At 47.0% G+C, this 20,193-nt stretch overlaps 1 protein-coding gene and 1 long non-coding RNA gene across 2 annotated transcripts in view; one reads left to right on the top strand and one right to left on the bottom strand.

The window, feature by feature from the left end:
• Positions 1–15,849, bottom strand: part of LOC112605191 — a 31,495-nt gene extending 15,646 nt beyond the window's left edge. Inside the window, exon 1 of the long non-coding RNA XR_003115371.1 lies at positions 15,807–15,849. This is a non-coding gene — a long non-coding RNA (uncharacterized LOC112605191). The remainder of the gene's footprint in view (positions 1–15,806) is intronic.
• A 3,192-nt stretch (positions 15,850–19,041) lies between these two features.
• On the top strand, positions 19,042–19,468 carry LOC112605395 (NADH dehydrogenase [ubiquinone] 1 subunit C1, mitochondrial). The gene has a single exon (XM_025355075.1). The coding sequence runs from the start codon at positions 19,060–19,062 to the stop codon at positions 19,288–19,290; it is 231 nt and encodes a 76-aa protein (XP_025210860.1). The 5' UTR covers positions 19,042–19,059; the 3' UTR covers positions 19,291–19,468.
• Positions 19,469–20,193: the final 725 nt, after the last annotated feature.

The following is a 20,193-nucleotide window of genomic DNA, read 5'->3' as shown; positions in this document are numbered from 1 at the left end:
TTCCCTCCCACTCTGGGGGTAAGGTTCAGATGAGGAGGGACTGTGAGAGAACAGCCAAGTGACTTTTTCTTCCTGAAAGCTGGGTATTTTTTTTATCATCAGCGAGCAGAAATGTTCAGCTTGGCAGGTTCTGAGGATGAGATTAAATTTCCTCAGGAGGCAATCATTGTGATGGTAGCAGGGGAGGAGGGGGCAGGAAAGGAAGTTGGATTTGATTAGAGGATAACTGTCAAGGCCTAGCTCTGCCCCTTAGGAAAGCGAGATTCAAGGGGGAAAGGGTGGGATTTTGCCCTCATACCAACCTAGCCTTAAAGCCTGCTGCCACCAGTTACTAGCTGTGTGGGCTTGCAAGGTGTATAACCTTTTTGAACCTGTTTCCTCATCTCTGCAATTATGAAACAGGAAAAATAAAAGGCCCCTAGAGAATTAGATTCAGGCAGGTGTGGAAAGTGCCCAGTTAGTCAGTACGGGAAGGAGCCTGCTCATTTGTTCCTTCTCTACCCCCCATCTTCTCCCTTGACATCTAGATCCAATCCCTGTACAGTTGAGGACACCAGCCTCTGCAGGGATCCCTGAAGACAGATTCTCAGTCATTGTCAACCACACCACCTGGTCCAGGTGGCATTTCCACTGTTGGGAACCCCAGGCTTTCTCCTCCACTCTAGAAAGCCTGTGTGAATGCAAGTGAGGCTGCAGGGAATGTTGTCTGGGACTGGGATGGGATGGGGTGGGAGAGCTGAGGACAACTGTGGTGGCAGGCCACTTGGGAAGACAGGGGAGACCACAAGTCTGAGACTTCAGGGTAATCAGATAGCCCTGGAAGCTCTGAGAAGGTGGGGGCCTTGGCCCAGCGCTTCAGGGGGCTATGACCCATGCAGTCACACAAGCTCCATGCGTAGAAGGGCCCTGAATTTGGTTTAACTGCTGTCTACTGTTGTCATCTTGAAATTCTTAAAATTTTTGAACAAGAGCCCCATGTGATCATTTTATTTATTTGTCTGTTTGTTTATTTATTTACTTTTTACAGACAATAAAAAATATATTGTTTACAGACAGGGTCTCACTCTGTCACCCAGGCTAGAGTGCAGTGGTACAATCATAGCTCACAATCATAACCTCAACCTCCTGGACTCAAGCCATCCTCCCACCCCAGCCTCCCGAGTAGCTGTGGCTACAGGCATGCACCACCATGCCTGGCTAATTTTTTTTAATTTTTGGCAGAGACAGGGTCTCACTAGGTTGCCCAGGCTGGTGGTGGTCTTAAACTCATGGCCACAAGTGATCCTCCTGAGTTGCCTCTCAAAGTGCTGGGATTATAGATGTGAGTCACTGTGCCTGGCCCCACATGTGTTTACACTGGGGCCTGAAAATCATGTTCCTAAAACCGCCCAGCACCAACCTGCCAGCTCTGTGAATTCCTGCAGCATCCCCAAGCACCCCAGGTGAAGAAGTGGAGAAAGGAGGGGGTTTCTAGAGCAAGTGTTTACAAGGAGACAGAAAAGTTGAGGGGCCAGCAAGAAATCAGTTCAAGTGATCAACCGAGAAGGCGTCTAGGATGGGTGGAGTTAGCAGGGAACTAATGTATCAGAAGAAAAGGAAAGAGTCTGGGATCTGGGGGTCTTACAGACACCACTAGTTGGAGTAGAGGTAGAAGTGCGATTGCACCAGAAGGACAGGGAGCTGGCTAGTCTGGGGCCACAAAAATCAGAGTTTAGGGGAAGATAAGGCAAGTTGTGGCTGTTGATGATGGGACCAGGCTGGGGATGGGAACGGGTGGAAGGATGGGAGCAGTGTCTAAGAAGCAAGTGGAGCACAGTCCCTGATATTCAGAAATTTAGGCAGGCAGGCAGCACCAGAGAAGTGGGTCACTAAGGACAAGGGTCCCAGCCACTGTGCAGGGATTCAAGGACAAGACTGGAGTGGGGGGTGCCCGAGCCCTAGAGGGACTCGGGCCTGGACAGGTTCTCAGAACCAAGGCTAGAGCATCAGTGTCCCCATGCCTCCCCCAGAAAAGCCCATAACAAGAATGGCACACAAGAAAATGGCCAGGTGGGCTCCTTTGCCATGGCTCCTCCCGTGGGTGCCCATTACTTTGTCCATCATTACCGTTTGGCACAACCCTCCCCCCGCTACACTTTGGTCTCCCTGGATAGCCTGGAGGCTCCTGAAAGGGAGACACTTTCTCCCCTTTACCTGCTCATCCCCAACACTAAGCAAGGTGTTTGGCACATAGTAGGTGCTTAATAAATGGTGGCTGACTGGCTGAGCGCTGGCCAGCTGGAACACGGATGGTAGCCCTGTCGGACAGTGAGAGGGAGGCAGGGATGCATAAAAGGGGCATCTGCCAGCTCTGGTATAGACCGCCTGGCTTCTAACCCTGCCTCTGCTACTGCTAAATGGACCATCTCGGCCAAGTTATCCAACCTCTGCCCCTGTGTTTCCTCATTATAAAATGGAAATTTTTATTTTGTATTATGTATCTTTGAGTAAATGTGTACATAGCACTTAGAATAGTGCTGGACAGCACTTTAGAAGGCGGAGAAGGGCAGATCACTAGGTCAGGAGATCGAGACCATCCTGGCTAACACGGTGAAACCCCGTCTCCACTAAAAACACAAAAAATTAGCCGGGTGTGGTTGCAGGCGCCTGTAATCCCAGCTACTCCGGAGGCTGAGGCAGGAGAATCGCTTGAACCCGGGAGGCGGGGGTTGCAGTGAACCCAGATGGCACCACTGCACTCCAGCCTGGGCAACAGAATGAGACTCCGCCTCAAAAAAAAAAAAAAAAAAAGAGCTGGACATGCCACACACTTGCTAACACTATCATTAATATGACAGGTAAATAACATTTTGTGTGTGGCGTGTTGCAGCTGTCACAGCCGCCTGCAGACAGCTGACTCCCTCACCAGTAAGCACCGCGGCTTGACTTAGGTGTTGCCCACCGGGTACCGGAAGGCGGCCCCCTTCTCTCTCCAGTGAACGTTCCTAAAACATCTGCGGGGGTCCAAGAGCACAGGGAGAATAGCGCCCCTGGCGCAGGCTGCGCACCCGCCCGGAGGAGGCAGTGCGTCAGTCCTGAGGTCCCCGCCACCCGCTCCCGGGGAACGGCCGCCTGGGGCTGTGCGCTGGGCAGGTGCGGAGGCGACCACCTCCCAGACGCCAGCCGGGGAGCTGCGGCACGCCCACTCCCTGCTTCTCCTAGCGGCGAGCGCCACCTGGAGGCTCCCTCGAGATCTGCATTAAGGAGGTGACAGGTCGTTTCATCGTTTTATTCATTAAACGTTTATCCAGGCCTGGCGCGATGGTTCACGCCTGTAATCCCAGCACTTCCGGAGACCAAGGCAGGCGGATCACTTAAGGTCAGGAGTTTGAGACCAGCCTGGCCAACATGGCGAAACCCCATTTCTACTAAACATACAAAAATTAGCCAGGCATGGTGGCACACACCTGTAATTCCAGCTACTCATGATGAGGCTGAGGCACAAGAATCGCTTGAACCCGGGAGGCAGAAGTTGCAGTGAACGGAGATGGAGCCACTGTGTGTTAGGCTCTGGTGACGTGGGGAGAAATAAAGATGTCTTGTTTCCCACGGCATTAATAGCATGATGGGGAAGACAGGCCATCAACAATGTGCAACACTAAGGGCTAGGAAAGAGGTGGATACAAAGGAAGGAATAAGGAATACAGTCATTCCTTAAGATGTTCATTGGTGCCAGGTACTGTTCAAGGCACCAAAAAGAATGGAACTAAACAGAGCTCCTGATCCCAAAGAGCTCATAGTGGAAGGACAGTCAGACAAGCTTAGAAGTACGCGACAGGCCTAAGAAGGAGCCAGCCTGGGGACCAGAGGTGTCCGAAGGGAAGTCGAGGAAGTATTGCAGGAAAACGTGATATATTAAATCTTAAAGAATGGGCAGGATTTTGCCAGGCTTGGTGACAAGATATCTTCTGTAAAATCGTGGAAATGAAAAGAAAGGATATAGGTTGAAGAAGGGCTAGTTCTGTGTCTGAAATACAAGGAACATGAAAGAGAAGTGCTGGGACATGGGGCAACAAAAGGAGTTTGGGGCCAGATCGTGAAGGCCTTGGTTTAACAGGTGAAAAAGTTCAAATTTGACCCAGGTAGCTGGCAGAGTCAGAGGTTCTAAAGCAGAGACCTGCTCTATAGAAAGCTCACCATAAAGTGCAGCAGTGACGGTGGATGAAGATACCAACAGCTCAACCTCCTATGTGCCAGGGAAATGCTGAGCTCTCGGCACCTGATATTTATCTTAATTCTCTAAATGGGCCTATGAGGTAAGCATATTATTATCCCAATTTTATTGGAATACTTCCCTGCTAGGGCCCCTAAACAGGTAGCCATCAAATGCCTGATAAATTCGAGCTAGCTTTAAATTCTAGTCGCTACAGAGCAGAGCCCTTCCATCGCACTGAGCTGAAGGAGCCAGATGGGCATTACAGAGAAGACCCACTCAGTGGGTGAAATCAACAAAGCCTAATGACTATCTAGATCTGCAAGATGAAGAATAGGAAAGAGCCGAAGACAAGATTACAATGAAAAGTTTGATTTTGAAATAATATATTTTTAAGAGCTGAGAAAAACCTTATCCGTCATTCAGAACAACTGCCTATTCTACCCACACTCCCAACACCACATCAGCGCACGTGTGTCTGTACTCACCATTCTGCCTTGCCTCCTGCTGGCATGGACAAGTGCTGCATGTTCCTAAGTGCCGCCTTCCGCTGTGCACTGGATCCCGTCCTCGTGCCCACTCAAGAACATCACTTCATCCACTGGTCCTTCTCTCACATATGAAATTTTTGGTCTTTCTACTGAGTCATTCCCATAAAGACACATGTGTACTACAATTTATCTCATTTTAAAAAATAAGAAAAATAAAAATATTTCCTTGACCTCAAATATCATACCCCCGCCATTCAATTACACCAATCCTTTCCAAAAGAGTTATTTATACTCAAACTCCACTCTCTCTCCTCTGGTGCTTTCTTGAACCCACTTCAATCAGTTTCATTCTCACAACTTCGCTACAATTACTCTTCAGGTCCACATTGCAAATCCAAAGGGCAGTTGAGAGTCCTCATCTTAGATGACCCATCTGCAGCCTTCCACACAGTTGAGCCTCTTCACTCGAGTGTCTAAGGCCATGCACATTCTTCTCTACTGACACTCACTCCCTTGTGATCCTGACTGGCCTCACGTTTACAACTCTGAATGCATTCTTTCCAGCCTGAACTCTCCTCTGAACTTCAGACCCATACATCCCCGAAAGCCGACTCAACATCTGCACGTGGATGCATAATGCATTCAAACGTAGCATGTCCAAAAGCAAATTCCTAATCCTCCCCCTTCAAACCTGTTGCTCCCATTTGCTGCCACAGCCTTTTCCATCTCAAGAAATGAAAACTCTAATCTTCCAGTTGTTCAGAATAAATGCTTTCATCATGTTATCTGTATTTGTCAATATAAATTAGGTGATGCTTCCGTAGCAAAGAACCCCAAAAATGTCAGGGTCTTAACACCGCAAACGTTCGTGTTTTTGCTGATGTCCAGGCTGAGTTGACAGGAGACTCCACTCATCAATTTCACTGAGGGACTAAGGCTGATGGAGGCTGTATCTTGACAAAATGTTTTCATGTTTTTTGAGACAGAGGAAGGGGCATGTTGCAGGGTCTTGCACTTGCAGTGAAATGCTTCTGCCCAGAAGCCCCAGGCACCTCTTCTGCTTACATTTTATTGTCCAAAACAAGTCATATGGCCACACCTAACTTAAAGGAGGGTTGGAAGCACAAACTTACCAAGTGCCCAGAAAAGAAAACAACCGGCTGGGCACGGTGGCTCACGCCTATAGTCCCAGTGCTTTGGGAGGCTGAGGCGGGCAGATCACGAGGTCAGGAATTCGAGACCAGCCTGGCCAACATGGTGAAACCCCCATCTCTAATAAAAATACAAAAATGAGCTGGGCTTGGTGGTGGGCACCTGTAATACCAGCTACTCAAGAGGCTGAGGCAGAGAATTGCTTGAACCCGGGAGGCGGAGGTTGCAGTGAGCCGAGATTGTGCCACTGAACTCCAGCCTGGACAACAGAGCAAGACTCCATCTCAAAAAAAAAAGAAAACAACCAAAATATTTGTGAACAATTCTAATGATGACCACATCATGCCCAACTCCTTTTTTGCCCCTCCATTTGCACGTGCAATCCACCAACAAACCTTGTCTGACTCTCCAAAATTATCCAGAAATCTGACCTCTTCTACAGCTCCTCCAAACCACCAACATCTTTCACCTGGGTGATTACAATAGCTTTTACTGGACCCCCGGCTCCTGCCCTTGACTCCTCCCATCCCCTACAGCCTGTTCTCCACACAGCACCAGAGCAATTCTTTTAAACATGTAACTCCACTGCTCAAACCCCCCTAATATTTCCCATGTGACTGAGTGTGAAAGCTAGAGACCTTCCAGTGACCCATGATGCTACACAACCGGCCCACTTTGTCCCCTTCTGGAAACTAATCTCCTGCCAGCTTCCTCTTCATTCCCTCTTGTCCAGCCACACAGTGCCCCAGTTCTTCCTGGGACATCGAGCGTGCTCAGCCTCAAGGCCTTTGCACCCACTGTTTCTTCTCCCTGGAATGCTCTCCCCAGGTAACCATATGCTTTTCTCCTTCAGGCCTCTGCTCAAATATCTCCTCCTGGAAGCCTTCCCTGATCACTTTATGTAAAATCACACACATACACACACACACACTCCACTCACATGTCCCTGCCCCCTATCCTGTTTTACTTCTCTTCATAGACCTTGTCACTGTCTGGCACATTATATATTTGATTTAATTTGCCTAATATCTGTTTCCCCACTAGAATATACATTTTATGCAGGCAGGATTTTCTTTTGTCACTACAGCATCTCCAATGCTTAGAACAAAAATGTGTCAAACGTGAAGAAGTGAGGCCCAAGGCTGGTCAGTGCAGAGCTTGAAGTAAACTGTAGCTCTCTCGACCCTCTGTCCAGGGCACCTCTCAGTGTGCCATGAGGCATTTTGAAAGAATGTAGTAGGACACAGATCACTTGGGGAATGAAGAGCTGGTGGGTGGCCTAAGCCAGAGCTAATACCAGAGTGTGGGAAGCTGGAGTGATTGCTCCACACTTTGCACTGAAGGCCCTCCCTGTGGGATGTGGCTGTGGGCAGCAGCTGGGGGAAGCCCTCAGAGCTCTGTTCTGTGTGCTGAAGAAACCACATGCAGACACCTGGGAAGTATGTCTCAGTCTGGTGGAGATCCTTGTGATTGGTACCCAAGCGGCTACCAGTCTTATTATTATTAACATGGTGGAAATAAAATGAGACTTACTGCAGGGAAATGTTTGTGGGGAGAGACATTGTGTTGATCAAGCAACCAGCACTCTCCAGCTGTTCCATCCAGCACCTGCTCTGCTCCCAGCTCCACCTCAGCCTTGCCTCTGGTCTCATCCTCAGACCCAGAAGCAGCATCTCGCCCTCCTGCCCCTGCAGAGCCTGGCCTCAGCACAGGCCCCAGCACCGAAAGCTGGCCCTTCCCCAGTGTGTGGTCTGTGTGGTCTGGCCTCACCTCACCATTTTGTCCTCAGCCATGGGCAGCCACAAGGAGTGGAAGAGCAAGAGCACAGCCAGAGCTGTCAGGATCCTGCTGGAAACAGCAGGCACATGCTCCCATTGGAACGGGAAGGCATCAGCTGCTTCTCAGTGCCACCCAGTGAGTGAAAGGTGAGGGATTTACTAAGAACATGTACAAGTTGCTCAAGACAATGGCTCCAAGCGAGCTCAGCTGGGCTGACACCCCCTGTGCTGGCTTGTGAGCCACACACCTGGGGGCCCAACCCATCCCCTCACTGTGGACACGGATTCAGAATAGCCACATGAGCATCAAGGCTGCATCAGCACGTCCACGAAGTCCCTAGGGGGACCCTGGGCATGGTATTCAGGCCTCTGACCATGAAATACATGTGTCCTAACACCAAATGCATCAGAGTTGACCTGATTGCAAACTTGTTTCAGGCCCACTGGGTGATCCAGGATATCTGGCTAGCAATTGTCCGCCTCTCACATCATCACTGATCACTGTTCTCAGTCTCTCTCTCGCCCCCTCTCTCTCGCGCTGTGTCTCTCTTCTTCTCTCCCTCTACCTTCATCACTTCCATCAGAATAAAACATGCTGTAATTTCCCTCCTCTCTTTAAAGAAAAAAAAAACCCCATTGGCCTCACATCCCACCCACACCTCTATCTCATTTCTCTGCCGATCTTTATTCCAAACACCCCTAAAGCCCCAACAATGCTCATGGCTCTCATCTCCATCTCTGCCTTCAGGAATCCACACCAGGGTTTCTCCCCACAATTCCCCAAAACTCCCCTGGTCCAGGTCAACACTTACCTCCTCTCTGCCTAATGCCCTGGTCAGCCCTCAGCCACATCCACTCCACCCTGCCCACATTTGACACAGATGGTGACGCATGCCCCTCTCCTTGATGACATGGTGTCCGACATATCTGTCCCCAAAAAACCCCTTTCTTGTCTCCTCCCATTCTAGCTGCATCTGCATGGCGCCTTTTCTGCCTCTTCTTTCATACCTCTTAATTTTGGAAATCCCCAAAATCTCCAAGATTTAGCCATACTAAATCTCTTTCTCTTACTCATATTCATTTTTAAGGTGATCTCACACAGTTCTGTGATTTTAATACATTTATCAATTTAAGACTCCGTAATTTTCAACTCTACCTTAATACTCTCCTGAACTTTAGTCCCTCCACGACTCAACTACCTATGCAATACCTCTGTGTGAACATGAAATTAGCAGCACAAACTTAACACACACAAAATTTCTCCTTGCTTTCCTTTCTTCCTTCCTCCTTTTTTTCTTTCTTTTCCTTTTTTATCCTTTCTCTCTTTTTTTTTTTTTTTTTTTTTTTTTTTTTTTGCCTCTTATGATAGGGAATTTCTATCATCCACAAAAATAGAAAGTCAGACTGGTATAGTGAATCCCCACATACTCATCACACAGGTTCAGCAACTGCTAACTCATGGTCAATCTTGTCTCTTTTCCCTTTGGCCTGAATTATTTTGAAGCCAGTCCTATAGATGTTGCATCATTTTATCTGTATATATTTCAGTTTGCATCTCAAAAAGATAAGGCCTCGTTTCGAAACATAATTATCATACCATTATTACATTCATTTAAAAAATCTTAACATCTCTGATATCCACAGTCAGTGTTCAAATTTCTCATTGTCTCATAATTTTTCGTAAGCTTGATTGAGAATCCAAATAAGGCCCACCCAGTGTAATGCATGTTATATCTTTTACATCTCTTTTAATCTATAGATTCTCTCTCCATCTCTTTTTTCTTTTCAATTTGTTTGTTGAAACAAGGATCTAGAGACTTTTCCTTACCTCGGATTTTGCTGAATGCACCCCATGCTATAGTCTAACATGTCCCACCCCCTGGTCTAGTATCTGCAAACTGGTGTTTGGATTCTGGAGGTGGTGGTGTGGTCTTCCATCAAGAGGCATATGTTGTCTGCTTTTCTCTCTTTTTGCCATATTTAGAGCAGTTTACGTTCACCGCCTGGGCCTATTACCTCATGAAGATTGCCAGATGGTGACATTCAAAACCTATCATTCTTCTTCATTCATTAACTGGGATCCTTTCATGCAAAGAAATGTCCCCTCATCTGCTATTTGGTTACCCTGAGGTAAAGTTTGTACAGGAAAGGCAGTACAAAATGGTTGTTCTTTCCATTTTTAACTAGTTTTTAAAATAATGAATTGATTCCCTGTCATTCTCCAAAAGATATCAATTACGAGACCAATGTTAGTATCACCATAAATTCACAGACCAAACACATTCAATGATGTATCCATCCACTGTGGTTTTATCCTTTTGATGCTTGCATTATCCCATTTTCAGCAAGCGGGAGCCCCTCCTAGTTGGCTACTTAGTCCTGTTGACAGGACCCTAATCGTCTTTGATGGTTTCCTGCTCTCTGGTATTTCAAGAAGCTCCAGGACATCTGGTCCATGTTCTGCCCCAGACTGTGGATCCGCAAACCTGGCAAACGGTGTTCAAGCCCACAATCGGGTGCTCGGGTCACTGCTGCTCCCGGGTTGGTTCAAAAGAAGTCTCTGGATTTTCCTCTCAGAACTTACACTTCCTTCAGTTTTCCCCATGTCTGTAGATGGCAGCTCCATTCTGTCACGGAATGGAGACAAAAACCTCGCAGTCAGCCTTGAGTCTCTCTTTCCTTCACACATATATCCATTCTATCAGCAAATCTATTGGTTTCATCTTCAAAACACACCCAGACCCTGACCACTTCTTACGGCTGACGCCACCACTCCCTGGTCTATCACCTCTCACCTGGCCTTCACAGTCGCCTCATGACTGGTTTTTCTGTGTCTCTCTGTTGTCCCCATGGCAGCTAATGTGCACTTTTTAAAATTTAACTCAGACCTTGGCACTCTTTTGCTCCAAACCATTTCCAGTGACTACTCATTTCACTTAAAATCCAAAAGTTGGCCAGGCATAGTGGCTCACCCCCGTAATCCCAGCACTTTGGGAGGCCAAGGGAAGCAGAACCCTTCAGCCCAGAAGTTCGAGACCAGCTTAGGCAACACGCAAAATCCCATCTCTACAAAGTACCAAAAGATCAGTTGGGTATGGTTTTACACGCTTGTAGTCCCAGCTACATGGGAGGCTGGGGCGGGAGGATTGCCTCAGCCTGGGAGGTCAAGGCTGTAGTGAGCCATGTTTGCATCACTGCACTGCAGCCTAAGCAACAGAGTGAGACCCTGTCTCAAAAAAAAAGAAAAAAGAAAAAAAAAAAAAACTCCAAATATGTCCCAGCGGTTTGTAAGGCCTTTCTCTCTCTTCCTGCCCATTTTCCTCACTCTCCCATGTGCTCACTGTGCCCCGCCACACTGGCCCTTTCTGTTCCTCAACAGGCCTTGCCACTCCCTCTGCCGCAAAAGCTCTCCTCCCCCACATAGCCACGTGGCTCTCCCTCACCTCCTAAGGTTTCGGTTCCATTTTCACTTTTTCAGAAAGACCTTTCTTCACTCTGTATGGGATAGCCACACTGCCCCACACCATCATTCTCTAGCCGCTTACCCTGCTATATTGTTCTTTATAGCACTAAGCACACGTGACATAACACACGTTACATGTTCATTCTCTCACTACTAGGATGCAGGGCAGAGGCTTGTGTGTTTTGTTCACTGCTGTATCCCCAGCATCTAAAACAGTGGTCCAGTAAGGGTTCATCCAATGTTTGTTAAATAACTGAATGAATGAGTGAATTCAGGCAAGAGAGAAAAGGGTTCACATGGAGAGAAGGTTGAACATCTGGGGTAATTTGCTAATGGTGGAGTTCTAGGAGGCACGAGGGAAGGGTTGAGAGGAAGAGAGGAGTAAAAGGTTAGGTCCTCCAGGGAGGGGTGCTTGCAGCACTAACTAATGAAGTCACGTGTCATGTGAGGTGAGCTTCCCATTGGCCTTAAATAGGGTAGATACCAGAGCTAAAAGGCAAGGGACTGGGCGCTTCCTGTTTAAGGTGGCCTCTGCCCAGAAACAGTGGACTTTAGGCACCTGGCTTAGGATGGTGAGCGGCCTACAGACCTCTTATTTAGCCTTTGGAGGAGGTGGTGTTGACCCCTGAGTTCACTCTGCCTGGTGAGGCATTACCAACGGGAAATATTATGGAGCCCTCCCCTGTCCCAGACTCTCCAATTACAATGTTCCTTCCTAGTCGTCTACAAAAGTATACCTCGTCCAATCTGCAGACAAGCCAGGATTCATCACAAAATCATAAGCAAGAGTATTTATTCCAGAGAGCAGGAAAGGACAATGATATAAAGAGGAAGAAACAATGTGAAGGAGAGGGATAAGCACCCAGGGGCTTCCATAAATAGAAGACAAGAGAACCCAGAAGTCTCTGTATTTGGCTAGATGCCAAGCAAAGCTGAGCAAGGCCTTGGAAGCATCCCAGCAAAAGGCCAGAGGATGTCTAGGTGCGTATTTCAGAACATGTACCTTCACAACCAGCCCAATCTCCGCTGCCACCACAGCATTCAGTGAGAGCTTCTAAATGACTGCTTTACAATAAACCTAAGCAATTGCAGCTTTTCTTTTAGACTGTCCAGTGTGGACTGCTTACCTTGAGAAGTCTGCCCATCTTTTTAAGATAATCAGCTCGCTCTGGCTGAAGATTCAGGCATTCGAGGGTGATCTATGCAGAAGGGGGCCCAAAGGTACTGGAGGTGACAGGAGTCAGTGGGTGTGGACAGTGCCCTGACAAACCCTGCCTGCTCCCCCCACACCTCACCACCCTCACCTCTGCTTCCCGTTTCCACCTTCTGGGATGGACAAGCCTTCCTAGCAACATCCCCTTCCCCTCCTCCAACTCCTCCACCCTTGCTATGTTGTCTATACCTCAGGAAACAGAGAAAACACACAGGACTTTAAACTAATCTGCTTGTTTGGAGGGATCTAAATGAAAGAGATCCAGCCAGTGTCTAAGCCTGGAGCAGCCTCCTGTCTTTGAGGCGTGCCTACATTGGAGTTTTAGGAGAGGATAATCAGAATGTAAACGCTGGGATGGTTCCACACGAGGGCGCCTCTGAGGCGGAGCTGCTGATGACTCAGAGATGGTCATTTGCCACGTGTAGTGCCCATTGCGGCCTCCAGGGGTGCTATCTCTCATCAGGGTCTGGGTCAGCGTCTGGTGCGAAGTGGGGTGGATACCCCAGCACAGGGGTCGCAGCTGACTGGCAGTCACTGGGAGCCCTCCAAGAGGCCACTTGGGCTCAGAAATCAGGGGACCACAATAGGCTGAAGACTGGAGGCTCTTTCTCAGGTGGCTCTGGCCTGTGTCATCCCCCAGGGACTCTTGCTCCATTCTGGGGAATACCTGATTTGGAACATCTGATCCCCTGGTGAGAGAGGGCTCAGAACTAGATCTAATCTGATTTCAGTAGTATGGCATTTCTTGCATCCCAGTGTCTGTGCAGCAATTTCATACTTGCTTCATGCATAATGTATATAAACTGAATAATAAACATGCAAAAACCATTTTCCTGATATTTTCATCCTGTGGAACATAGGTAAATGGCCTTAGGGCAACATCAGGGGCTTAAAAATGTATAGAAAGTTGCCAAAGAAGGGGTCGCCTGGTCCTGTTAGAGGTAGAATTCTGCTTGTATAGAAGGCAGAGCTGGTTCCCTAGGTTGATTCTGGAGCACCAAAGCAAGTACATTCCCGGCACAACTGAGCTATCAGAGAAGAAAAACACAATTGGAGGCAGAGTGCTGCATCCCCCACCCCAGTCCCAGGGTCAGCAGGCAGCTGCAAGTGTTCCTGACATTTCCCACTGCTTATTAAAAAGGAAAACATTTAATAAAACAAAACACACACTTGTCGCTCAGCAGGCTCGAAGTCCAGACACTGCCAAGGATACTGATTCCCATTTATGTCAATGCTCTGATAGGCACTTCTTGTCTGCTTTCCCTGGAAATGGGCTTGCAGCCTGGAAAACAGAATGCAGTGGGAGAAAAAAACACACTTATCCCAAAATGAAAGAAGGGGAAAGGCCACACCCTCTCTAGATAATACTATGACAAAGGCCTCACCCCAGCCCCTTCATGCATGAGATTCTGCACTCCCTCCAGGGATGTGTGTGGGATTCCCTGCAATGCTGACCCCTGAGAGCCTGGACCACATCCCACAGTCCCAGGATTTTCAGGTATTCATGCCAGCAGCAGATGGAGCTTATAAATAACAGAATACAAATGTTCAAGTTGAGTGGGTGCTTAAATATCGTTTTTTATTATTATTTTTATTTTTGAGATGGAGTCTTGCTCAGTCGCCCAGGCTGGAGTGCAGTGGCACGATCTCGGCCCACCGCAACCTCTATCTCCTGGGTTTAAGCAGTTCTCCTGCCTCAGCCTCCTGAGTAGCTGAGATTACAGGCGTGTGTCACCACGTCCAGCCATTTTTTTGTACTTTTAATAGAGACGGGGTTTCACCATGTTGGCCAGGCTGGTCTCAAACTCCTGGCCCTAAGTGATCCACCCACCTCAGCCTCCCAAAGTGCTGGGATTACAGGTGTGAGCCACTGCACTCAGCCAAATATCCTTATTTCATAGAGCAGGATGGCAGACCCAGAAGGTCAGGTGAACCACCCAGATGATGGGCAATGGCAAATGTTCCCTCTTGCCCACACCATTGCTCTTACCCACCCAGGGCAGTGGGAGGCCTGTGAAATCTGACATTGTTTTCAAGCATGTTTGGAATCATAGGCAAGTAAAGACTACTGCTGTCCAAGAAGAAAATAAAAATCACCTGTAATTTTCCCATCCCAGAAATAACATCTGTGAATGCTGTGGAATATATCTGCCTCTGTGCTTGTCTGTCCCCCTCGCCTTCTGTCTAATTCTATGCTCAACACCACAGAAAGCACAGTTTTCAAGCACATATATAAGGATTATGACATTGTCCATATACAGGTCACAGAGGATTACTTGATAAATTCCAAAGAATCAATGTCATACAGATCATGTTCTCAGACCAGAATGCCAAAAAATTAGAAATAACAGAGGGATAGTTTATAAAAACATATTACTGGAAACTAAGAGAATATATTGTAAAAGGTAAAAAAAAAAAATAGTATAGCAAATTGCTAGTTACTTAGAGTGTCAATGAAATGGCAATGTATCAAAATGTGTAGGACTTACAGCAATAGATGAAGGGAAATCACAACTTCAAACACAAGTAAAACTGTAAATTCAAGAAGTTGGAATAAGAGCAACAGATCCAAGAAAAAAGAAGGAAAAATAAGTAAAGAAAGACAAAAAGCAAAGTGGAGAAGGAAAAAAACAGAAAAAAATGACCAAATCAAAAGCTAATTATTTGAAAAGATTAATGAAATAAAATTCTGGCAAGACTGATCAAGAAAAAGTGAGAAAGGCCAGGCACAGTGGCTCACACCTGTAATCCCAGCTTTGGGAGGCCAAGGCAGGAGGATCACAAGGTCAGAAGTTCAAGACCAGCCTGTCCAATCACAAGGTCAGAAGTTCAAGACCAGCCTGTCCTGGTGAAACCAGCTGGGCCTGGTTGTGCACGCCTGTAATCCCAGCTACTCCAGAGTCTGAGGCAGGAGAATCGCTTGAACCTGGGAGGCGGAGGTTAGAGTGAGCCGAGATCGCACCATTGTACTCCAGCCTGGGCAATAGAGTAAGACTGTCTCAAAAAACGAAAAAGAAAAAGAGAAAATGAAATTGCAAACAGATAGAACCTACAATGAAAAAGGGAGGAAAACAATTACAGGCACAACAAAGATGCAAGAATAATGTAATTGCAGTAACCCTTCTGAAGTAGCGTTGTCAAATTATCAAACCTAAACCTGATCATGGATTTCAGATGGGACAGTTCCTTTGACCCCTTCATGGGCAGAAACTAGAGTGGCTCGTTTCACTCAGCCAGTCACTGGCCACTCCTCGCATGAGGGAGCGTAAGAGTAAGCGGGTGCAGGAACCTGAGCAAAGGAACCCTAGAACCGGCCGGTTGCTCCTCTCTGGAGGGATCAGGCTCTATGCATGCTACACAGCAGTGTGCAAGCATGTTACAACCAGCTCTCTTTCAGCTCTGCCGTCCAGGGACGGCCAAGTGCCAACCAGCTCAGTGGAGAGTCAGGGTGGTAGCCCCTGCCCTCTTGGCACCTGGGTTCTCGTCTGGCGTCCAGGAAGAATCAGCTCACACGAACTGTTTGAAAGGTGATGAATGCGGAAGACTGTATTGAGCGGTGGGTCGCTCTCAGCGGAAAGGAAGGCTGGAAAGGAAACGGGAAGGTGATCTTTCCCTGAAGCCCGGCAGTCTCCGGCCAGGTCCCTCTCCAAGGCTGCACGGTCTGGTTAGCGGCACCTATCCATTGTCTCTGACACTCAGTTGCTTCTCTGCCTGCCGCTCAGCCGCTTGCGTTGCTCTGCCAGCTGAAGTCTTTTACGGGCACAGGATAGGGGCGGGGCGGGTCAAAAAGGCAACATTTGCATGGAAAAACAGGATCACCTGTTTTCACTTGGGGCCGTGGTTCCTGGCTTAGGGGTGAGGTTTAGCTGGGAGCCCAGTCCTTCTGTACCAGATTGAGATTTAACTACCAACTTACGGGAATACAGACGACAACGGAACGTGTCAAACTAGAGATGCAATCATGGGAAACTGGGAGGAAAACGGAAAGCTGAAGAGAAACAGAAGTTATGATAAATTAAAGGGCAGGTCTGCCACGTGCAATGTGTAAACTTTGGATTCTGATTCAAATGACAAAGTTATCTCCCCTGCCAAAAAAAAAAAGAAAAAAGACATTCGTGAGAAAATTGGAAGTTTAAACACTAATTGGGAGTTTCTTGATGTTGATAAATTATTATCTGGGGAGGAGGTAATGACATTGTGAACAGGTTGAAAAAGAGTCTTTGTCTTTTGAAGATTTTTACCGGTGCATTTTCAGGTGTCATTATATAATGTCGGAGATTTGCTTGAAAGAATTATGAGGAGATGCAGGTGGGGCTCTAGATGAAACAAGATTGGCGGTGAATTGGTAACTACTGAAGCACCAGAGGTGTATTAATCCACTTTTGAATGTATTTGAAATTTTCTAGAAAAAAAAAAAGTTTTTAGAGTATTATGGACAACTATATACTGAACAATGTGAAACTTGAGATATTATAGACAACTTTGTGGGGAAATATGAAATGCCAAGAGATAGTATACTTGAATAGACTAACAAGCATTAAAGAAACTGAAATGCTAATCATAGCTCCTCTCCCTAAAGCCCACATAGCTTTACAAATGTGCTCTACCCAACTTTCAAGAGACAGATTTTTTTTATCTCACAAATTGTTCCAACAAGTGAAAAAAGAGGAAATTGTCCAGCCTTTTTAATGACGCTAATGTAATCTTGATTCAAAACTGGATTGGGCCAATACATACACACACAAAAATTACAGGCTCATTGTATTTCTGAATAAGTGATAATGGTTTGACTGTGTCCCCACCCAAATCTCAAATTGAATTGTATCTCCTAGAATTCCCACGTGTTGTGGGAGGGCCCCAGGGAGAGGTAATTAAATCATGGGGGTCAGTCTTTCCTGTGCTATTCTCATGATGGTGAATAAGTCTCACAAGATCTGATGGGCTTATCAGGAATTTCTGCTTTTGCTTCTTCCTTTTTTTTTTTTTTTGACAAAGAGTCTTGCTTTGTCACACAGGCTGGAGTACAGTGGCTCAATCTCAGCTTACTGCAACTTCTGCCTCCCAGGTTCAAGCAATTCTCCTGCCTCAGCCTCCTGAGTAGCTAGGATTACAGGCACCCACCACCATGCCCAGCTGATTTTTGTATTTTTAGTAGAGACAGGGTTTCACCATATTGGCCAGGCTGGTCTCAAACTCCTGACCTCATGATCCAGTCACCTTGGCCTCCCAAAGTGTTGAAGTGTTGGGATTACAGGCGTGAGCCACTGCACCCAGGCGCTTCTTTCTCATTTTTTCTTGCCATGTAAGAAGTGCCTTTTGCCTCCTGCCATGATTCTGAGGTCTCCCCAGCCATGTGAAACTGTAAGTCCGATTAAACCACTTTTTCTTCCCAGTGGGGAAGAAATACCAGGAGTGGGGTATTGCTGAAAAGATACCTGAAAATGTGGAAGTCACTTTGGAACTGGGTAACAGGCAAAGATTAGAACAGTTTGAAGGGCTCAGAAGAAGACAAGGAAAAGTGGAAAAGTTTGGGACTTCCTAGAGACTTGTTGAATGGCATTGCCCAAAATGCTGATAGCAATATGGATAGTAAGGTCCAAGCTGAGGTGGTCTCAGATGGAGATGAGGAACTTGTTGGGAACTGGAGTAAAGGTGACTTTTGTTATGTTTTAGCAAAGAGACTGGTGGCATTTTGCCCCTGCCCTAGAGATTTGTGAAACTTTGAACTTGAGAAAGATGATTTAGGGTACCTGGCGGGAGAAATTTCTAAGCAGAATTCTAGATGTGACTTGGGTAATGTTAAATGCATTCAGTTTTATAAGGGAAACAGAGCATAAGAGTTTGGAAAATTTGCAACCTGACTATGCGATAGAAAAGAAAAACCCATTTTTTCTGGGGAGAAATTCAAACCAGCTGCAGAAATTTGCATAAGTAGCAAGGAACCTAATGTTAATCCCCAAGACCATGGAGAAAAATGTTTCCAGGCCATGTCAGAGAACTTCATGGCAGCCCCTCCCACAGGCCCGGAGGCCCTGGAGGAAAAAGTGGTTTCAGAGACTGGGCCAAGTGTCTCCATACTGTGTGCAGCCTAGTACTTGGTGCCCTGTGTCCCGGCCACTCCAGCCGTGGCTGAAAGTGGCCAACATACAGCTTGGGCTGTGCCTTCAGAGGGTGGAAGCCCCAAGCCTTGGCAGCTTCCATGTGGTGTTGAGCCTGCGAGTGACAGAAGTCAAGAATTGAGGTTTAGGAACCTCTGCCTAGATTTCAGAAGATGTATGGAAGTGCCTGGATGCCCAGGCAAAAGTTTGCTGCAGAGGCAGTGCCCTCATAGAGAACCTCTGCTAGGGCAGTATAGAAAGGAAATGTGGGGTCAGAGCCCCCACACAGAGTCCCTGTTGGGGCACTGCCTAGTGGAGCTGTGAGAAGAGGGCCACTGTCCTCCAGACCCCAGAATAGTAGATGCACCAACAGCTTGCACCATGCACCTGGAAAAGCCACAGACACTCAACGCCAGCTCATGAAAGCAGCCAGGAGGGAGACTGAGCTCTGAAAAGCCACAGGGGTGGAGCTACCCAAGACCATAGGAGCCCATCTCTTGCATCACCATAACCTGGATGTGAGACCTGGAGTCAAAGAAGATCATTTTGGAGCTTTAAAATTTGACTGCCCCACTGGATTTTGGACTTGCATGGGCCCTGTAGCCCCTTTGTTTTGGACAATTTCTCACATTTAGAAAGGCTGTATTTGGAGACTGAGCCTGGCCACGCAAGATGGCGCCGTCCGCGTTGCTGCGTCCCCTCTCTCGGCTGCTGGCCCCTGCCAGGCTCCCGAGCGGCTCTTCAGCGCGGTCAAAGTTCTACGTGCGAGAGCCGCTGAATGCCAAACCTAACTGGCTGAAAGTTGGGTTGACCTTGGGCACCACCGTCGTCTTGTGGGTCTATCTCATCAAACAACACAATGAAGATATTTTAGAGTACAAAAGAAGAAATGGGCTGGAATAAACTTTTGAAATACTAACACAGTATGCTCCGTATAGTGATTTTAGCTGTTCCTCTGGATTCACCATCTGTTGAGTTGTAAATGTGAGAGAAAAAGTTATATGTGAATATATACCAAGTCAGCATTTGTATTTTGCATCATTAAATAAAAAGAAATAAAAATACTTCTGTATTCTTCAGAAAAAAAAAAAAAAAAAAAAAGAAAGGCTGTATTTACCCAATACCTGTACCCCTATCGTATCTAGGAAGTAACTCACTTGCTTTTGATTTTACAACTCATAGACAGAAGGGACTTGCCTTGTCTCAGATGAGACTTTGGACTGTGGACTTTTGAGTTAAGACGTTGGGGGACTGTTGGGAAGGCATGATTGGTTTTGAAAAGTTAGGACATGGGATTTGGAGGGGCCAGGGACAAAATGATATGGTTTGGCTGCGTCCCCACCCAAATCTCAACTTGAATTGTATCTCCCAGAATTCCCACATGCTGTGGGAGGGACTCAGAGGAGGTAATTGAATCACGGGGCCAGTCTTTCCCATGCTATTCTTGTGCTAGTGAATAAGTCTCACCAGATCTGATGGGTTTATCAGGGGTTTCCGCTTTTGCTTCTTCTTCATTTTCTCTTGCTGCCACCATGTTTAGTGCCTTTTGCCTCCCGCCATGATTCTGAGGCCTCCCCAGCCACGTGAAACTGTAAGTCCAATTAAACCTCTTTGTCTTCCCAGTCTCGGGTATGTCTTTATCAGCAGCATGAAAACAGACTAATAAGTCTGCAAAAATAACAAATAAAATATTAACTGAACTAATCCAACAATGTAGTAAACAATAGGTATGGTTTATCCCAGCAATATAAGGAAGACTTATGGTCCAGGTGCAATGGCTCATGCCTGTAATCCTAGCATTTTGGA

Source organism: Theropithecus gelada, chromosome 13 (genome assembly GCF_003255815.1).
Source record: "Theropithecus gelada isolate Dixy chromosome 13, Tgel_1.0, whole genome shotgun sequence".
NCBI classification, from domain to species: Eukaryota; Metazoa; Chordata; class Mammalia; order Primates; family Cercopithecidae; genus Theropithecus; species Theropithecus gelada.
Note: the sequence above shows the minus strand (reverse complement) of the source record. Positions and strands in the feature narration are given on the sequence as shown.

What these genes read in the sequence shown, in the direction of transcription:
- LOC112605395 (XM_025355075.1), top strand. Translation starts at nt 19,060, where the DNA reads ATGGCGCCGTCCGCGTTGCTGCGTCCCCTCTCTCGGCTGCTGGCCCCT.